Consider the following 16564-nt stretch of genomic DNA (forward strand, 5'->3'; position numbering starts at 1 on the left):
CCATTTACAGCTGGGTGGACTGAGACCATACTGATGAAGCGTCTTGTCCAAGTCTGTCTGACACAGACAGGTAGCATGAGTGGGAAATAGACCTGGAATCAGGTTTCCAAGGATATTAAAGCAAATTGGTTCTTGAAGTAGAACTGTTTTAGTGACAGTGAGTTATTAGTGGCAGCTTGTCATTTTGAAATGTGGATCATGTGCCATCTTATTTCTCTTTTACTTGGATAGCTTGAGCTCTAATAAACCGCCTTCAAAACGGCAGGAGAGAAGGAACAGTTACAGGAGTCCTCCCGGGCAGCATCCATTTCAAAGATGGAGTTAATGGCGGTAAGTGCAACTGTTTATTTATGGATGTAGCTGTACAGAATTCTTTAATTGTAAGACAGGAATCCATTTTTTAATCAACATTTCTGGTTTCTGATACTGATTATAAAAAAGGAAAAAGTAGTTTCAGTCCACTAAACTGCCTTCTCAATAAGGCAGTGGGCATCAATTTTGGCTCTTAGTATGCCTCCAACATTGTGTATGCATTGACAACAGAGGAAAAAAATAAAAATCAGCGGATGAAAACCTCAAAGCAGACCAGACACGGGGATGGCCCACTGCTTAGGACAAGATTTGAGGTCTGAGTCACAACTCGGTGACAATAATGCGCAAATTATCATGTTCCTGAGAATAACTTACAAACATACACTATTATGTAAAATTTGTCTGGAATTCAATTCTGTAGTGCAAAATCTCATACCGCTTAGCTGCTACAACTCTTTTTTAAACAGACACTTTGTCAAACTGTAGTCATGTTTATGAACAACCATGAAGTACTTTAAAGTTAAGTTTGTGAGGAATTCATACTGTAGATACTTAATTAGGTTTCTTATCTCTCTAACATGTATCAGCAGGACACATATCCCCAGCTGAACTGAGAGAAATGCTTTGTAATGTTGCTAATCACTGCCTGTAAAAATCACAACAATCTGTTGCCAAAAAAAAAAAAATAGCATCAGTTTCTGGTCATAGATACATGATTTCATTTGATGATTTTGATTTCTATCATCATCATGAATTAGCAGTCTGCATTGAGTGATAGAAATGTGTCTGCTGGTCGGAAATGTTTTGTATTTCTGGCACTATTCAGGCGGTTCGACACAGACAGTCACATTATAGATTCAGGGAACTGGTCAGTAGTTGTCGTGGTTCAAAATCTCTGATGGTACTTGTTGCTGATGGCATGTTGCATGGACTTGCTTTTGGAAAACTCTATGGAAGGAGATTTGCCTACCTTCTTTAAATAATTAAATAAAAAATCCTGTGACAGCCCCCCTTGGGTCATAACCAGTTTGCTGGTATTAATTGGCCAAATGTGAAACATTCCTTATTTGGAGGAAAACTGCAAATATTAGTTGTCTTTTTTTCACCCATGATTTGTCAGAATTCTTGAATTGAAAGTCTCTAAAATCAAAGTGTTTTGGTGATTCACACATTTACAGTCTGGTTTTACTGTGATGGGATGAAATGACCTCCAGCTGTCACACAGAGACTTGCAAACCAGGTTCCTGCTATGTGTGTTTTCTGTGAGCCACATTTTAAAGCCTCCTGCATGTGCAGTGTGCAGATGCACACCCCCCAGCGCCTCATGACTCATGCTATTTGACAAAAATGCATTGAAACAGTGAGCTTTGCGGAGTGTTTAGAGCAAATTTCAGACTTGCAAGCCTGTCTGTTAAAGTGAGTGTTACCATCCTGTCTGGGGAGAAGCAGTTTGGATTAAGCTTCTGCTTTGGCTGAGAAAGGGGGAGTCGGGGTAAGTGGGAGGAAGCCACTCTGGGCTAGCAGAAGAGAGCGAGCAGAGGTGTGATGGTTTCTTCTAGTAAAGGCCCTATTACACCATGACGATGTAGCCAGCGTATGCCAACCGTATTAAACAACGCCGGCATATGTCTAATAAGTTCAGGGTAAGTTTTTTATAGTTAAGAGCATGTTGAAGCTCGCAGATATACGTCCTAATACTCTGAGCTCCTTGAAAAATTTTGGGTTTACTGAAAAATTTTAATGAATGCCAGACTCATACGTCCCACACATGCGGGACATAAGTTTTAGGTAAGTTATGCGATTGTTGGCACACGTTTCTTGTAATTTAATCATAAGTCTAAATACGTCCACCAATGCTGGCCACTGATTGGCTGAAACCTGCAGTCCTAATGCGGACAGACTGTTTCATTCACACATGGAGTAAATATTATCTTTTTGCTTCAGTCCGATCCATCATCACAGTCTGATGGACACGTATCCACATAAAGCGTCCTGATTTTGGAAAATTACGTCTGAAAATACTTTGGCTTCTTGTCATGGCTGGAAACATAATATTTTAAAGCAAGTCCCTCTGTGGTTTTTCTGCTGCAGGTGTGTTTCTCAGAGGATGCCGGTGTCACGTTCTGAACACACAGAAGCACTGCAATAATTTAAACTTTTAAAGCGCTAGTTGACCACGATCAGTTGGGATCAAATAAAGCGCTCTAACTCTTTAAACTTTTAAAGCGCCGTTGCTGTAGGTGTGATCATCAGATGACCTGATCAATCAGGTGTGATCAGAGTTGAATGAAGTGCTCTGATTTTAAACTTTTAAAGCGCTGTCGCTGTGATCAGTCAGCGTGATCACCACACCCACAGATCACCAGATCACTTCATTCAGGTCTGATCACACCTAATCGCAGTCGATTGGTGCTTTAAAAGTATAAATCATCACAGCGTTTCATTATTCAGGCCTGTGATCACCTGATCCGACTTGATCAGCGGACCTGATCAGAATGCAACCGTTCAGCGCTTTAAAAGTTTAAAGAGTCACAGCACTCCATTCACAGCAGCGTGTACCACAGCCAGTTGACTCAGCATTCTGTACACAGTGAAAATGGTCTACCAAGATAAAAAATGAAATGAAATAAAAAATAAAATAATGTTAAATTACTCTGTTTCTGACACGCATCACACTGTGCAATACCGCCCGAACCACTTGGTGGAAACGGGCTGTCGCATATGCTCGCCAATCGTTAAGGTGTGACAACTGCATTAATTTATTAGACGTACCCCAGTGTATGCCAGCATTTTTAACACGGTCGGCATATGCAGGCTAAATCGTCAAGGCGTGACAGGGCATTAACCCTCTGGGGCCGATGCCATTGTATACGACGGCTGAGTACAAGTTATACTAAATAACTAAACAATTAGCCACCTAATATATTTACTAAATATAAATACTTTTTTAATGATATGCAATAAACTTACTTTTTTTTTTTTGCTGAAAAGTGAACTCCGCGGACTTTCGAGCCAGTTGTCCACCACGTTTGTACTCCTCATAGAAGCTGTGTGATGACGTGTGCAATGTGAGTGTCCAATCGGAATTGGTTCACCATCACATGGTTTTTCCAATATCCGATCGTAGTGCAGAGCAGTCTCACATGGTATCCCAAAGATTGTTAGGAGCAGTGATATGTTACTCTTAGGGATGTGAATGCTGTTTGAACAGCCCTCTGGCTGCTGGCTCCATGTGTAAAGCGCAGCATTGCGCATATGAATGAAATGATCAGCATAAGAGGGTCTCATACAGCCTAACGTGGTGGACCAAAGAATGTCACTGCAAGCAATCCAAGAGGGAGTCAACTCCATAGAATTAAAAGTTTGTGTTGTAAGCCTTTATGTAATAGCAGACAGAAATTGCTTTGAGATGTGGCATAAGACAAACAAAACGCATGGACCACTTTGTATATTTGTTCAAAATGTGCATTTGTGTTTATTGTTAGAACATTGATTTTGTAAATTCTCTTTGTACAAGACCCCAAACTGCCTTTATAAAGTGTCAAAATAGTTGTTTTGTTATAGTTTGCTGTGTGTTTTGAATAAATGTGTGTGAAAATTATTTTTCGCTTTATTTTTTCATTTCGTATTTCTGATTGTAAACCTTTATTACACTTATAAAACACCACTGTAACTATATATTCTGAAAGTACAGGTTGTCCTGAAAAAAACCCCAACATAGCACTTGATTGTAGAATGCAGAGTGAGCTGTTAACAGCAATAAAAATTTATGCCAGGAGTGAACTGTCCAAAAAATGCCCTCGGACCCCAGAGGATTAAGTCCCTTCGGCTGCTCCCTTGTTTTTTGTTTTTTTTCTCCTCTACTCGGGTTCACCACGGCAGATCCAAGGTACATCTGTATGTTGATTTGGCACAAGTTTTACATCGGATGCCCTTCATGACGCAACTGCACATTACATGAGAATGTCGCAGGGGTGGGTTTGAACCAGGAACCTTCTGCACTGAAACCAAGTGCACTAACCACTTGGCCACCTAACCCTTGGCCTTCTTGATGGTTTCTCCTGCAATGTGCTATTTGTAAACAGCCACTTCAGAGAGACGTAGGTGACAGAGGGCACAGTGCAAGAAAAACATGCAGCGTGGGGAAGGCAGGAGGGATGAAGCGTGTGCTTGAGCATAATGTACAAGCCACATACAGAATGTAGCGAGTGTGTATTCTGTTCACTCCATCCAGAGGAAAGTTATGTATGGTGTGTAAATATTTAAGTCTTGTAATAATGATCAATTAAAATGCAACTTGGTCAGCATGTCTCTGTGTTCACTTCCTCTCAACCTGTTCCCCCATCAGGCATGCAACAGCAGATAACGTGAAGGCTCACGTTAATTGTTTTCAACTGCATGCATGTGTTCAGACGGACTGGCTGCACATTTCCATCATCCCGATTTGGTTATGTGTGTGAATCTAGCCTTTGTGTAAATGTGTACGATTGCTCATTTCTAGCTTTTCCATCTAACAGATGCTCAAAATGCTTTACAGTCACTTTAATAATGCTAAATAATTGCTCACTGTCCATTATTTGGGAGTCTAATCCCCATTTTAAGGTCTCAGGATTTTTATGTATGTATTAGTTTGATTATGTTCCTGGTGTATATCTGGCATTATGCTATTTGATGTTGAAAAATGATGGCTAGCATCACATAAAGATGACTGACACATCTTTACACAATTATTCTGACCCTGTGACTAATCTTGCACGTTTTCCTCCCCCCCCCCCCCCCCCCCCCCCCCCCCCCCCATATCTGTCAATTACAAAACCCTGCCCTTTATTTAATCCATTTCCCTTTTTGGCTACCTTTTCCTTCCTCCTCCCCTGTCACATTACGTGTTCTACTTGCCAATCATTCCTCCTTTTCCATCCCTCTGCTGTTCTCCGTCCCTCTCTCTGTCTCTTTTGCTCTCCATCGTCCTTCCCTTAGGGTCACCCGGCTCTCAAAGCCTTTATGTGTGGCTCTCTCAGCGGCACCTGCTCCACACTCCTTTTCCAGCCTCTGGATTTGGTCAAGACACGGCTGCAGACCCTGCAGAACAACTCCGTACCAGGGTGTGTGCACTTCTATGCAACTCCGTACCAGGGTGTGTGCACTTCTATGCACGGTCAAGTGTGTGAATACGCACAGATATATTACATATCACACCTGTGTACAGTGTCATGTAGAGATTAGTGTGCCCCTTGAGTTTTTTTTTTCTTCTTATGTACCTTTCTCGTTGACTTAAACAAACATGTCATGTTGAACAACATGCTTTGACGACATGTCTGCAGACTTTGCCAGAGTAAATTTACTGTAATGCAGTTAACGTCCGCAAATCATCAGACACAAGGGGGTTATTCCATAATTTGTCTGCCTCCATGTGTTTTCGTTGTCATGTCTACACCTTTGAATATTTCTGTAATCCTTTTCTGAATTTTATCTTACAGTACACCGAAGGTTGGGATGTTACAGTTTTTATCAACGTTATTAGGACAGAGAAGTTCTTCAGTCTTTGGAAAGGAGTTTCACCAGTGAGTAACTGACCTAATTTATTATTTGCACCTATAAACAGTAATCATCTATGTGATTATGTCCCCTGACCACTGGAGGTAACCATCTGCAGACTCAGTGTTTGTGCTTGTGTGTCTGTCTGTGTAGATAAAACCTAAAAGATTTGGACAATTCTGTTGAGGAAAGGTAGAGTTGATTAAATACTGGTGATGATCTGGATATGGCTTTTTTATTTTCTTTATTGGAATGTAGTGGTTCTTGTTAAAAGGCATATCACACTCTAGTCAACACTCTTTTAAAAAATGATCAATCAGATTATGAATCATTACTTCCAACTCTTTAACTTGTGCAAGTCCTGATGTAGCTGATAAAAATAAAATTAGCCATACAGCATCTGAAAAATCCACACAGATTCAGAGCTATTTTTTGCTATAAAAGTGATGTAAACCTAAGGTGTTGCCTGAGGGTCACTCCACCTGTGTTCAGCTGCAGTCCACTTTATGACTTACTCCGTTACACAAAGTCAATCTGGGCTGTTTTTGTCCCCAAATGTATTATGGCTTTAATCTTCTTCTTTTGTTTATTACTCTTGCCACCTTTCTCCACACACTCCACCCTGCCAGCACTCTCTTTTTCAGCTCTCTGCCACACTCTCCATTACTTTGGACAGTTGACCCCAAGTATTTAAAGTCATGTACTTTGACTATTTCTACTCCTTGTAACTGCACTATTCCAGTGGGCTTCCTCTCATTCACACACATGTACTCAGTCTTGCTCCTAATGACTTCCATTCTCCTGCTCTCCAGAGCACATCTCCGCCTTTACAGGGTAGACTCAGCCTGCTCTCTACTCTCACTACAGATCACAATGTCATCTGCAAACACCTTAATCCATGGAGACTCCTGTCTGGTCTCATCAGTCAACCTGTCCATCACCATTGCAAACAAGAAAGGACTCAGAGCAGATCCTTGGTGTCATCCCACCTCCACCTTGAATGAGTCTGTCATTCTTACTGCACATCTCACTGCTGTCACACTATCCTTGTACATGTCCTGCACTACCCTCACATACGTCTATGCCACTTCTTCTTCACTTCTGAAGTCATCCTACAAACCACCATCTTATGTCTTCCTACTCTCTACTGCCACTGCTTTATGGTCTCCAATTTCCTTTAGTTTGCATCTCCTACAATGAATATAGTCCACTTCTGTGCACCTTCCTCCACTCTCGAATGTAGTTACATACCGTGACGTGTGATTTCACTCCTGCCATGTGCAATTATTGTTGTGCTCTAATGCGCTGTCTTCAGTCCATGGAAAAACAACTCCCTGCATGAACCTTCTTCTCCAGACTTGCTGTGTTGCTCTCAGTAGTGCTTAGCTTAGCCATCTGTTTAGCTCAGCTTGGCAAATAATGTGACACGGACCAGCTTCACGGCTGTCCTGTTAAAAGCGGCCACTCATCGTTGCCTTTGTTGGACTCTGAGAAATGGCTTCTTCAGGTTGACTGGCTGATGTTATCACACGTAGCAGCTTAGCTTAGCATGGTGTGATGCAGCACAAACTGTTCCACACTTTTGGCAGGGGAAGCACACACACAAAAAATTTCCTCCTGGCCACATGAAAGCAAAGGATGAAGTCCATGGTTAGATCCATCATGTTTTGAAGGCCAATCTCACGCTGTGCTTCACTTCTGCTGTTTGTACGAAACGCACTCTGAAAAACAAAAACAAACAAAAAATACCTGTCACTTTCCTCCTCAAAATATTTACTTTGGAAAATTTGTCCACCTAATAAGCAACACTAGTCGTGTGACTACATTCTTGCAAAAAAAAAACCCCACACTTTAGCCATTTTGACGTATTCAAAAACACTGATATCACACTATAAAAAAAATTCATTAGGCGTGACCTAAGATGATGTCACCAAAATTCATATTCTTCACAGCTTGAGCTTCTGAGTGTTTATCTGACAATGAAATCAACCTAGTTTCTCCATGTTTATGCCTTAAGGCCTAGTTCAAAAATAATGAGGCCAAAGTGTGACATAACCATCAAAATTTAAAAGTGGTCTTTTTTGTGAAATGTTATCATTTTAGGTATGGTTATATATCAGAGTTTCAATATTTCTATTAGTCTCGGTTCAGTCATTGCTAGAAATTATCAGTGCATATATACTACAACCCCTGGCAAAAATTATGGAATCACCGGCCTCGGAGGATGTTCATTCAGTTGTTTAATTTTGTAGAAAAAAAGCAGATCACAGACATGACACAAAACTAAAGTCATTTCAAATGGCAACTTTCTGGCTTTAAGAAACACTATAAGAAATCAAGAAAAAAAGATTGTGGCAGTCAGTAACGGTACTTTTTAGACCAAGCAGAGGAAAAAATATGGACTCACTCAATTCTGAGGAATAAATTATGGAATCACCCTGTAAATTTTCATCCCCAAAACTAACACCTGCATCAAATCACATCTGCTTGTTAGTCTGCATCTAAAAAGGAGTGATCACACCTTGGAGAGCTGTTGCACCAAGTGGACTGACATGAATCATGGCTCCAACACGAGAGATGTCAGTTGAAACAAAGGAGAGGATTATCAAACTCTTAAAAGAGGGTAAATCATCACGCAATGTTGCAAAAGATGTTGGTTGTTCACAGTCAGCTGTGTCTAAACTCTGGCCCAAATACAAACAACATGGGAAGGTTGTTAAAGGCAAACATACTGGTAGACCAAGGAAGACATCAAAGCGTCAAGACAGAAAACTTAAAGCAATATGTCTAAAAATCGATAATGCACAACAAAACAAATGAGGAACGAATGGGAGGAAACTGGAGTCAACGTCTGTGACCGAACTGTAAGAAACCGCCTAAAGAACATGGGATTTACATACAGAAAAGCTAAACGAAAGCCATCATTAACACCTAAACAGAAAAAAACAAGGTTACAATGGGCTAAAGAAAAGCAATCGTGGACTTTGGATAACTGGATGAAAGTCATATTCAGTGATGAATCTCGAATCTGCATTGGGCAAGGTGATGATGCTGGAACTTTTGTTTGGTGCCGTTCCAGTGAGATTTATAAAGATGACTGCCTGAAGACAACATGTAAATTTCCACTGTCATTGATGATATGGGGCTGCATGTCATGTAAAGGCACTGGGGAGATGGCTGTCATTACATAATCAATAAATGCACAAGTTTACGTTGATATTTTGGACACTTTTCTGAGGTTTAAGGATGATGAAATCATTTTTCAAGAAGATAATGCATCTTGCCATAGAGCAAAAACTGTGAAAACATTCCTTGCAAAAAGACACATAGGGTCAATTTCATGACATAGGGTTAATGTCAACGAGCAGATGTGATTTGATGCAGGTGTTAGTTTTGGGGATGGAAATTTACAGGGTGATTCCATAATTTATTCCTCAGAATTGAGTGATTCCATATTTTTTTCCTCTGCTTGGTCTAAAAAGTAACCGTTACTGACTGCCACAATCGTTTTTTCTTGATTTCTTATAGTGTTTCTTAAAGCCAGAAAGTTGCCATTTGAAATGACTTTAGTTTTGTGTCATGTTCTGTGATCTGCTTTTTTTTTCTACAAAATTAAACAGAATGAACATCCTCCGAGGCCGGTGATTCCATAATTTTTGCCAGGGGTTGTATAATGTGCAGGAGCGTAACGCTTGCGACAACAGTTGGAGGTATCTTCTTAGTCTGCAGAAGCCTGAAACAAGAAATTCTGTCCATTAGTTCCTGATATTATTGAACAAATAATATAATTATTCTATTGAAGCAGAGTAGGAGATATAGCTAGGGTTTTGACACAAATAAATCAAGGACTTATTCTGTGTTGCGCTTGCGATAGTTTTACCTGCTTCAGAACGTGATGTGTTTCTAGGAAATTACATTTCTACCTTTACAAAAATGTATTACTGTGTGTTAGTATGAAGCACAAACAAACTGACAAAATAGAAGGTTATTTCTTAACATTCAACTTTAAATGTTAATGCTAAATATCAGTGTCACACAAAATTGATGAAAAAAAAGTGCTATGTTTGGGGTAATTTTCGAGCATATCTCTGGAACCGTGCAGAATGTTTCCATGAAATTTTCAGTACCTGTCAAAGAGACTGTAGGCAACTCACAGATAAATCTGGATGGTGCTAAATAAATAATTGCTTGTTCATGACAAATGCAATGCAAATCAGCAGTTAGGCTTCATTATTTTTGAACTAGGCCTTAATTTCTCTGGGCGTATGGCACTAAAAATAAAATTAAATACATCAATATTTTCATAATTCTTTATTTAGAATTGTCATCTTATTTGACATTTAATTTACTAGTGATGCACACTTTAATTTCTTAATTTTCTTGAAAAGCCCAATTTATAAGATAAAAGGTGGGGTGTTTGTTTTGTAGACAAAGGTAAATCTGAAGAATATTTTAAACACTTGTGTTTTTGTCTGGCAGTCATTTGCCCGCTGCATCCCTGGGGTGGGGATCTACTTCAGCACCTTCTACTCCCTGAAGCAGCACTTCTTCCTGGATCAGGCACCCAATGCTGGCGAGGCTGTTCTGCTGGGAGCGGGTGCTAGATCTGTAGCCGGGATCTGTATGCTACCATTCACTATCATTAAGAGTCGCTTTGAAGTGAGTTTCCTTTCAGACTTTTAATTATGTGGCATATTTTTGTGAGAATGGATTAAAGCATTTATGTACCTCTCCCAATGTTAGAAAACAACAAGTAAACTGACATATTGATCTTAAATGTTTGTGTTGGGTTTCAGAGTGGCCGTTACAACTATACAAGTGTTACAGGGGCTTTGAGAAATATGTATGAGACAGAAGGTATCAGGTCTCTCTTCTCCGGGTTGACTGCTACGTTGCTAAGAGATGCTCCATTCTCAGGCATTTACGTCATGTTCTACAGCCAGGCCAAGCGGTTGCTACCTCAAGGTAAGAGCAGCGTTAGGGTCAGCACGTCATAATGGAGGCAATTAAATTCCATCTATTCATCTCTCCAAAAAAGTTATCCCTTTGAAGGTCATGAAGGACTCTATCCTATTCTTACACGTGTTGCTCTGGAAAAATGGTACACTCTGGACATGTCACAAGATTGATGCATGCAGACACTTTCATGCTTAAGGCCCTGTTACACCTTGACAGTTTAGCCTGCGTGTGCCGACCGTATTAAAAACGCTGCCATATGCGGGCATACGTCTAATAAATTAATGCAGCTGTCACACCTTAACGACATAACCAGTGTATACTGACAGCCCTGTTTCTACCGAGTGGTTTGGGTCGGTGCTGCATGGTATTACACGTGTTGGAACGGTTATGTCTGGCTTGGTTTGCATTTCCACTGCAAGTTGAATGTTTAAATATTGACAAGCATGGCACTGAGCATGCGCACAGTGTCGCCTGGCGTGTCCGGTCCACACAGAGACAAACTTGAGTAATTTTAACATTATTTTTATTTTATTTTTTCTTTGTGGATCATGGGATAATTTCATTGCGTGCCGACAGAATCAATCAATTAATTCCCAAGCCACCACTCACTGGGATTGGCCTGTTGTTATGGTGGAATATATGGTTTTCTTAATGAATTTGTGAGGTAGTGTTGGATATTTCCATTATTGAAAACCTGAAAGGGAGCAACTGAAAGAAAGGGGGGGGGGGGGGGGGGGGGGAAGAAATGGCACACCCTTTTGAAAGAGCCAGCATCTCTGCGTCCTCCTTTACTGTCAGTTAATGCATGAGGGTATCCAGGACACACCAACGGAACCCCTGTGTGGTCAGAGAGAAATTATATCATGGGTTAAAGTTCTCCGTCACCACAACGGATTTCTGTCAGTTGGAAAATTTAACCACACATACAGTAGTGTTCAGAATAATAGTAGTGCTATGTGACTAAAAAGATTAATCCAGGTTTTGAGTATATTTCTTATTGTTACATGGGAAACAAGGTACCAGTAGATTCAGTAGATTCTCACAAATCCAACAGGACCAATCATTCATGATATGCACACTCTTAAGGCTATGAAATTGGGCTATTAGTAAAAAAAAGTAGAAAAGGGGGTGTTCACAATAATAGTAGCATCTACTGTTGACGCTACAAACTCAAAACTATTATGTTCAAACTATTTTTTTAGCAATCCTGTGAATCACTAAACTAGTACAATTTAGTTGTATAACCACAGTTTTTCATGATTTCCTCACATTTGTGAGGCATGAGGTAAGATTTTGCTCATTTACTAGTGTGCTTGGGGTCATTGTCTTGTTGAAATGCCCATTTCAAGGGCTTGTCTTCTTCAGCATAAGGCAACATGACCTACAAGTATTTTGACATATCCAAACTGATCCATGATACCTGGTATGCGATATATCAGCCCAACACCATAGTAGGAGAAACATGCCCATATCATGATGCTTGCACCACCATGCTTCACTGTCTTCACTGTGAACTGTGGTTTGAATTCAGAGTTTGGGGGTCATCTCACAAACGGTCTGCAGTCCTTGGACCCAAAAAGAACAATTTTACTCTCTTCAGTCCACAAAATATTCCTTCATTTCTCTTTAGGCCAGTTGATGTGTTCTTTGGCAAATTGTAACTTCTTCTGCACGTCTTTTATTTAACAGAGGGACTTTGCGGGGGATTCTTGCAAATAAATTAGCTTTACACAGGCGTCTTCTAACTGTCACAGCACTTACAGGTAACTCCAGACTGTCTTTGATCATCCTGGAGCTGATCAATGGGTGAGCCTTTGCCATTCTGGTTATTCTTCTATCCATTTTGATGGTTGTTTTCCATTTTCTTCCACGCGTCTCTTTTTTTTTGTGTCCATTTTAAAGCATTGGAGATCATTGTAGATGAACAGCCTATAATTTTTTGCACCTGCGTATAGGTTTTCCCCTCTCCAATCAACTTTTTAATCAAACTACGCTGTTCTTCTGAACATTGTCTTGAACGTCCCATTTTCCTCAGGCTTTCAAAGAGAAAAGCATGTTCAACAGGTGCTGGCTTCATCCTTAAATAGGGGACACCTGATTCACACCTGTTTGTTCCACAAAATTGACGAACTCACTGACTGAATGCCACACTACTATTATTGTGAACACCCCCTTTTCCACTTTTTTTTTACTAATAGCCCAATTTCATAGCCTTAAGAGTGTGCATATCATGAATGCTTGGTCTTGTTGGATTTGTGAGAATCTGCTGAATCTACTGGTACCTTGTTTCCCATGTAACAATAAGAAATATACTCAAAACCTGGATTAATCTTTTTAGTCACATAGCACTACTATTATTCTGAACAGTACTGTACGTGGGCACACGTGGTGTCATGCGTGTTCTGGGGCCGAAATATGATACTGTCAAAGCAACATCCCATTCTGCGCTAATCAAAGCAGCAGCAATGTCAGTGTGGATGGCGCCGCACTGCGGAGGAAGGGCCTGTGTGAATTTTCACTTCTCTCCGCTCTGTTTACTGCTTGCCATGAACCACGGTACTTCTCCTCCCTGTCTTCGTGGGAACATTGGCAGACTTTCCCCTTTCTTAATTTTTCCCCGCTAAAACCCTATAGGGCATATATCTGTGAGTAATATTTACCTTTTTTATGTTAAACCGACCTGTTATGGTCTTCTGAAACATTTGATAGATGTATTTTATAACTTCACAACACAACAAAGTTAGCATTAAGCTGTTCGCATCTCAGCACGTTTGTGTGGATTTATTTTCTGTATAATAATTAATGGCTCAGCGTTTGTTGTCGTAAAAGAGTCAAATGTATTGCAAATTGTAATTATTTATTTTTATTTATATATTAATAATAATAATTGAAACAACAACAATAATAGTAATAATAACTAAAAATGCTATACAGTTTTAGAGAAACAGACAAAAAGAACCTGATAAAACAAAACAGAAAAGATAAAACCAACTAATAATGAATATAAATAAATAAACATAGAAATAAATGTTTCCTGTGAACACCTAGTGACTCTTCCTCCACTTCATCCCTGTTTTATTTAAGTTTAATGGGAATTTGTTTCTGTCAAACCACATCTAAGCTGTGTTTTTACACAAGAAAAAAATAAAATGCAGTGAACTGCACATTTGTGTCTTTTTTCATGAAAATATCTTATTAAAGATCACATACTACACTTTAGTCAGGCCTTTAAAATACTTTCATGGACTCTTGCTGTAATATGACTCAGACTCACTTTTACTGTCGCTCGACCCTTACAGGCAGAACGAAATGCAGTGGTGTTGTCAGTGGTTGAGATAGTTGCTGTAGGCAATGTAGGCATCTAAAAATGCTCATAATTAGGTGAAACCTGATGGAAATCTCTCTGTGGTGTGTCGGTAATGTATGTATGTGCAAAATAAAACAAAACACTATTCCAGGTATGTTTTTGACGAAAATATAACATCATAACTTTGTTACAAGGTCAAACACTGATGTTGCGCGATAAAGGCCTTTTAATAATAACTCACTTAAAGAAATAATGGCAAAACTCACATGTAAGTAAAAAAAAAAGATTAATCAAAAAATAATCAACCTATTAATCGATTACAAAAATAATCATTAGTTGCAACCCTAATTTGTTTTACGAGTGAGAGCATTTTACTGATTATATGTGAATAAGCCAGTTTTGAGTTTCTCAGTGCGCATGTGTTTTCAAAACGGGTGACAGTGTTACTTTTTGCACAGCAGAACAATGTTGTCAGTTGCTTTAGGCCCTAATTTTGTATTTATTGACTGTACAGCCAGCGACACAGCACCTTTTGGCGCATTTTACCGGAATAGAACCGATCAAAATACTACAGAAATTTTTACTTGACAGTTTGAAGTGAATTTTCTTTGTTTCAGAGGGCTTCTTACCCATTAAAATTCACTAGAATATACAAAATTTTACTTGTTTTAAAAAATGTTCGGGTTTTAGCATTCTTTTTATGCTTTGTCTCTCTCTCCTTAGAGACTATTTAGAATAGATTTGTATACTGTATAATGTATTTATTGCATTTATTGAGGGGGGAAAAAAAGAGCGTGTGCCCCCATTCAATTATGCACAGACCTGAGATGCATCACTCAGATCACAGGAACTAATTAATCACATCGCAGGAACAAGTTGCATTTCACACATGCTGTAGCACTTTGAGTGTTCTGTGTCAAAAATGTGGGCTCCCACTATGCAGCTCCTCTGTTGGGGCCAGTATCGTAAAGTACACTGCTGCACTATGTTGATATATTTATGATACAGCAGTATCCTATCATATACCGGCTTGAGTTTACCTCATAAAGCATATTAATGCACCATTTTCTCTTAGAGGTGAGTTCGTCATCATGTGCTCCGCTGGTGAACTTCACTTGTGGAGTGGTGGCCGGGATCATGGCTTCGTTGGTGACGCAGCCTGCAGATGTTGTGAAGACCCACATCCAAGTCAGCCCTGCCCACTGGAGTACAATAGATTCTATTCGCTGCATCTACATGGTGTGTAAACAGTCTACGACTGTGCACAGGTTTTGTTGCCCCATTATGTATGTCCTTTTAAGTGTATGACAGTACTGGCAGAAATCGCAGTAGTTGCCAACATAGAAAAACATTAGAACTCAGACATTATGTTATAATGTGTTTCTTGCCTTTTCTCTTTCAGGCGCATGGCCTGAGTGGGTTTTTTCGTGGGGCTGTACCCAGGTCTCTTCGCCGCACTCTGATGGCCGCTATGGCTTGGACTGTCTATGAACAGTTGATGGCACGAATGGGGCTCAAATCTTGAAGAGCAGAAATGTCTTGCCACAGGTGCAGCTGAATGAAATTTAAAGAGGTCATATTTTCTGACTGAAAGTTCCGACATGCAGGAAGAAATGGAAGATGAGGTGAACTCGTGTGACTGAGACAATGAGCTCGACAGCCAGGTGGATATGTCTGGAATCTAAGCAGGAATGCTGGGTGCTTGAAGTTTTTGTTGAGTTACATAAATATTTGCGAAAATGTGCCTGTTTTCAGGTGTTTGTGAGATTGTGGTGCATGTACTTTGTCAGTCTTGGACTGAACCAACACTCCCTTTGCTAAATTATTCCTCTTTTTGTGTTGATGCTGTGAAATGTAGCTACCACTCCAAAACAGAAAACAAAACAGACGACAGCATAGATGCTTCTGACATAGGTGTTTGAAAATGCTGTCAAGATAAACATGACCGTGTATTGTGAGGGGAAAAAATATTTATTATTGTTGTTGTTGTTATTATTATTTTACAGAAGTACATATGTATGTAATTAAGAATTTTGCTTAAGACTGGGCAGTGTCTTTTTTCTTTCTTTTTTTATTTGCCACCTGACGTTTTTGCAGAAGGGCAGTTTTTTCTTTTGTGCTTCTTCAGGTTCAGACAATCAGGTTAATGTGGCATTATAGCCTGTACAAATTAACATTTATAGTAAAGTCTTTATAAGGACTCTGCCTTGAAATATGCTAAATTAAACTGGGCATAGTGAAATTAAATGTGTACAATAACTGATTGTTGCATTTGGGCCTGAAAATCGATCAAGTAAAATAGAAAGACCTTCAGCACCTTCCATCATTTGACTAAATAAAGTATATGTTTTTATGACTGGGGAAAGTTGTAATATTGCAAATATTGTAGTTATCATTGATATATGGAGAGACAAGTGTGTGTGCTGTTTTGTGTGCACTCTGCTTGACAGT

General features: G+C 39.6%; 1 protein-coding gene across 1 annotated transcript; it reads left to right on the forward strand.

The window, feature by feature from the left end:
- Positions 1 to 216: 216 nt before the first annotated feature.
- LOC117526533 (mitochondrial glycine transporter B-like) lies at positions 217 to 15887 on the forward strand. The gene is given in 8 exon segments (XM_034188592.1): positions 217 to 330; positions 5290 to 5414; positions 5790 to 5806; positions 5809 to 5873; positions 10327 to 10506; positions 10644 to 10812; positions 15189 to 15352; positions 15516 to 15887. Coding segments are annotated over 8 exon segments (858 nt in total). The 5' UTR covers positions 217 to 315; the 3' UTR covers positions 15639 to 15887.
- The last annotated feature ends 677 nt before the right edge of the window (positions 15888 to 16564 follow it).

The sequence above is a fragment of the Thalassophryne amazonica genome, chromosome 15 (assembly GCF_902500255.1).
Source record: "Thalassophryne amazonica chromosome 15, fThaAma1.1, whole genome shotgun sequence".
In the NCBI taxonomy this organism is placed as follows: domain Eukaryota; kingdom Metazoa; phylum Chordata; class Actinopteri; order Batrachoidiformes; family Batrachoididae; genus Thalassophryne; species Thalassophryne amazonica.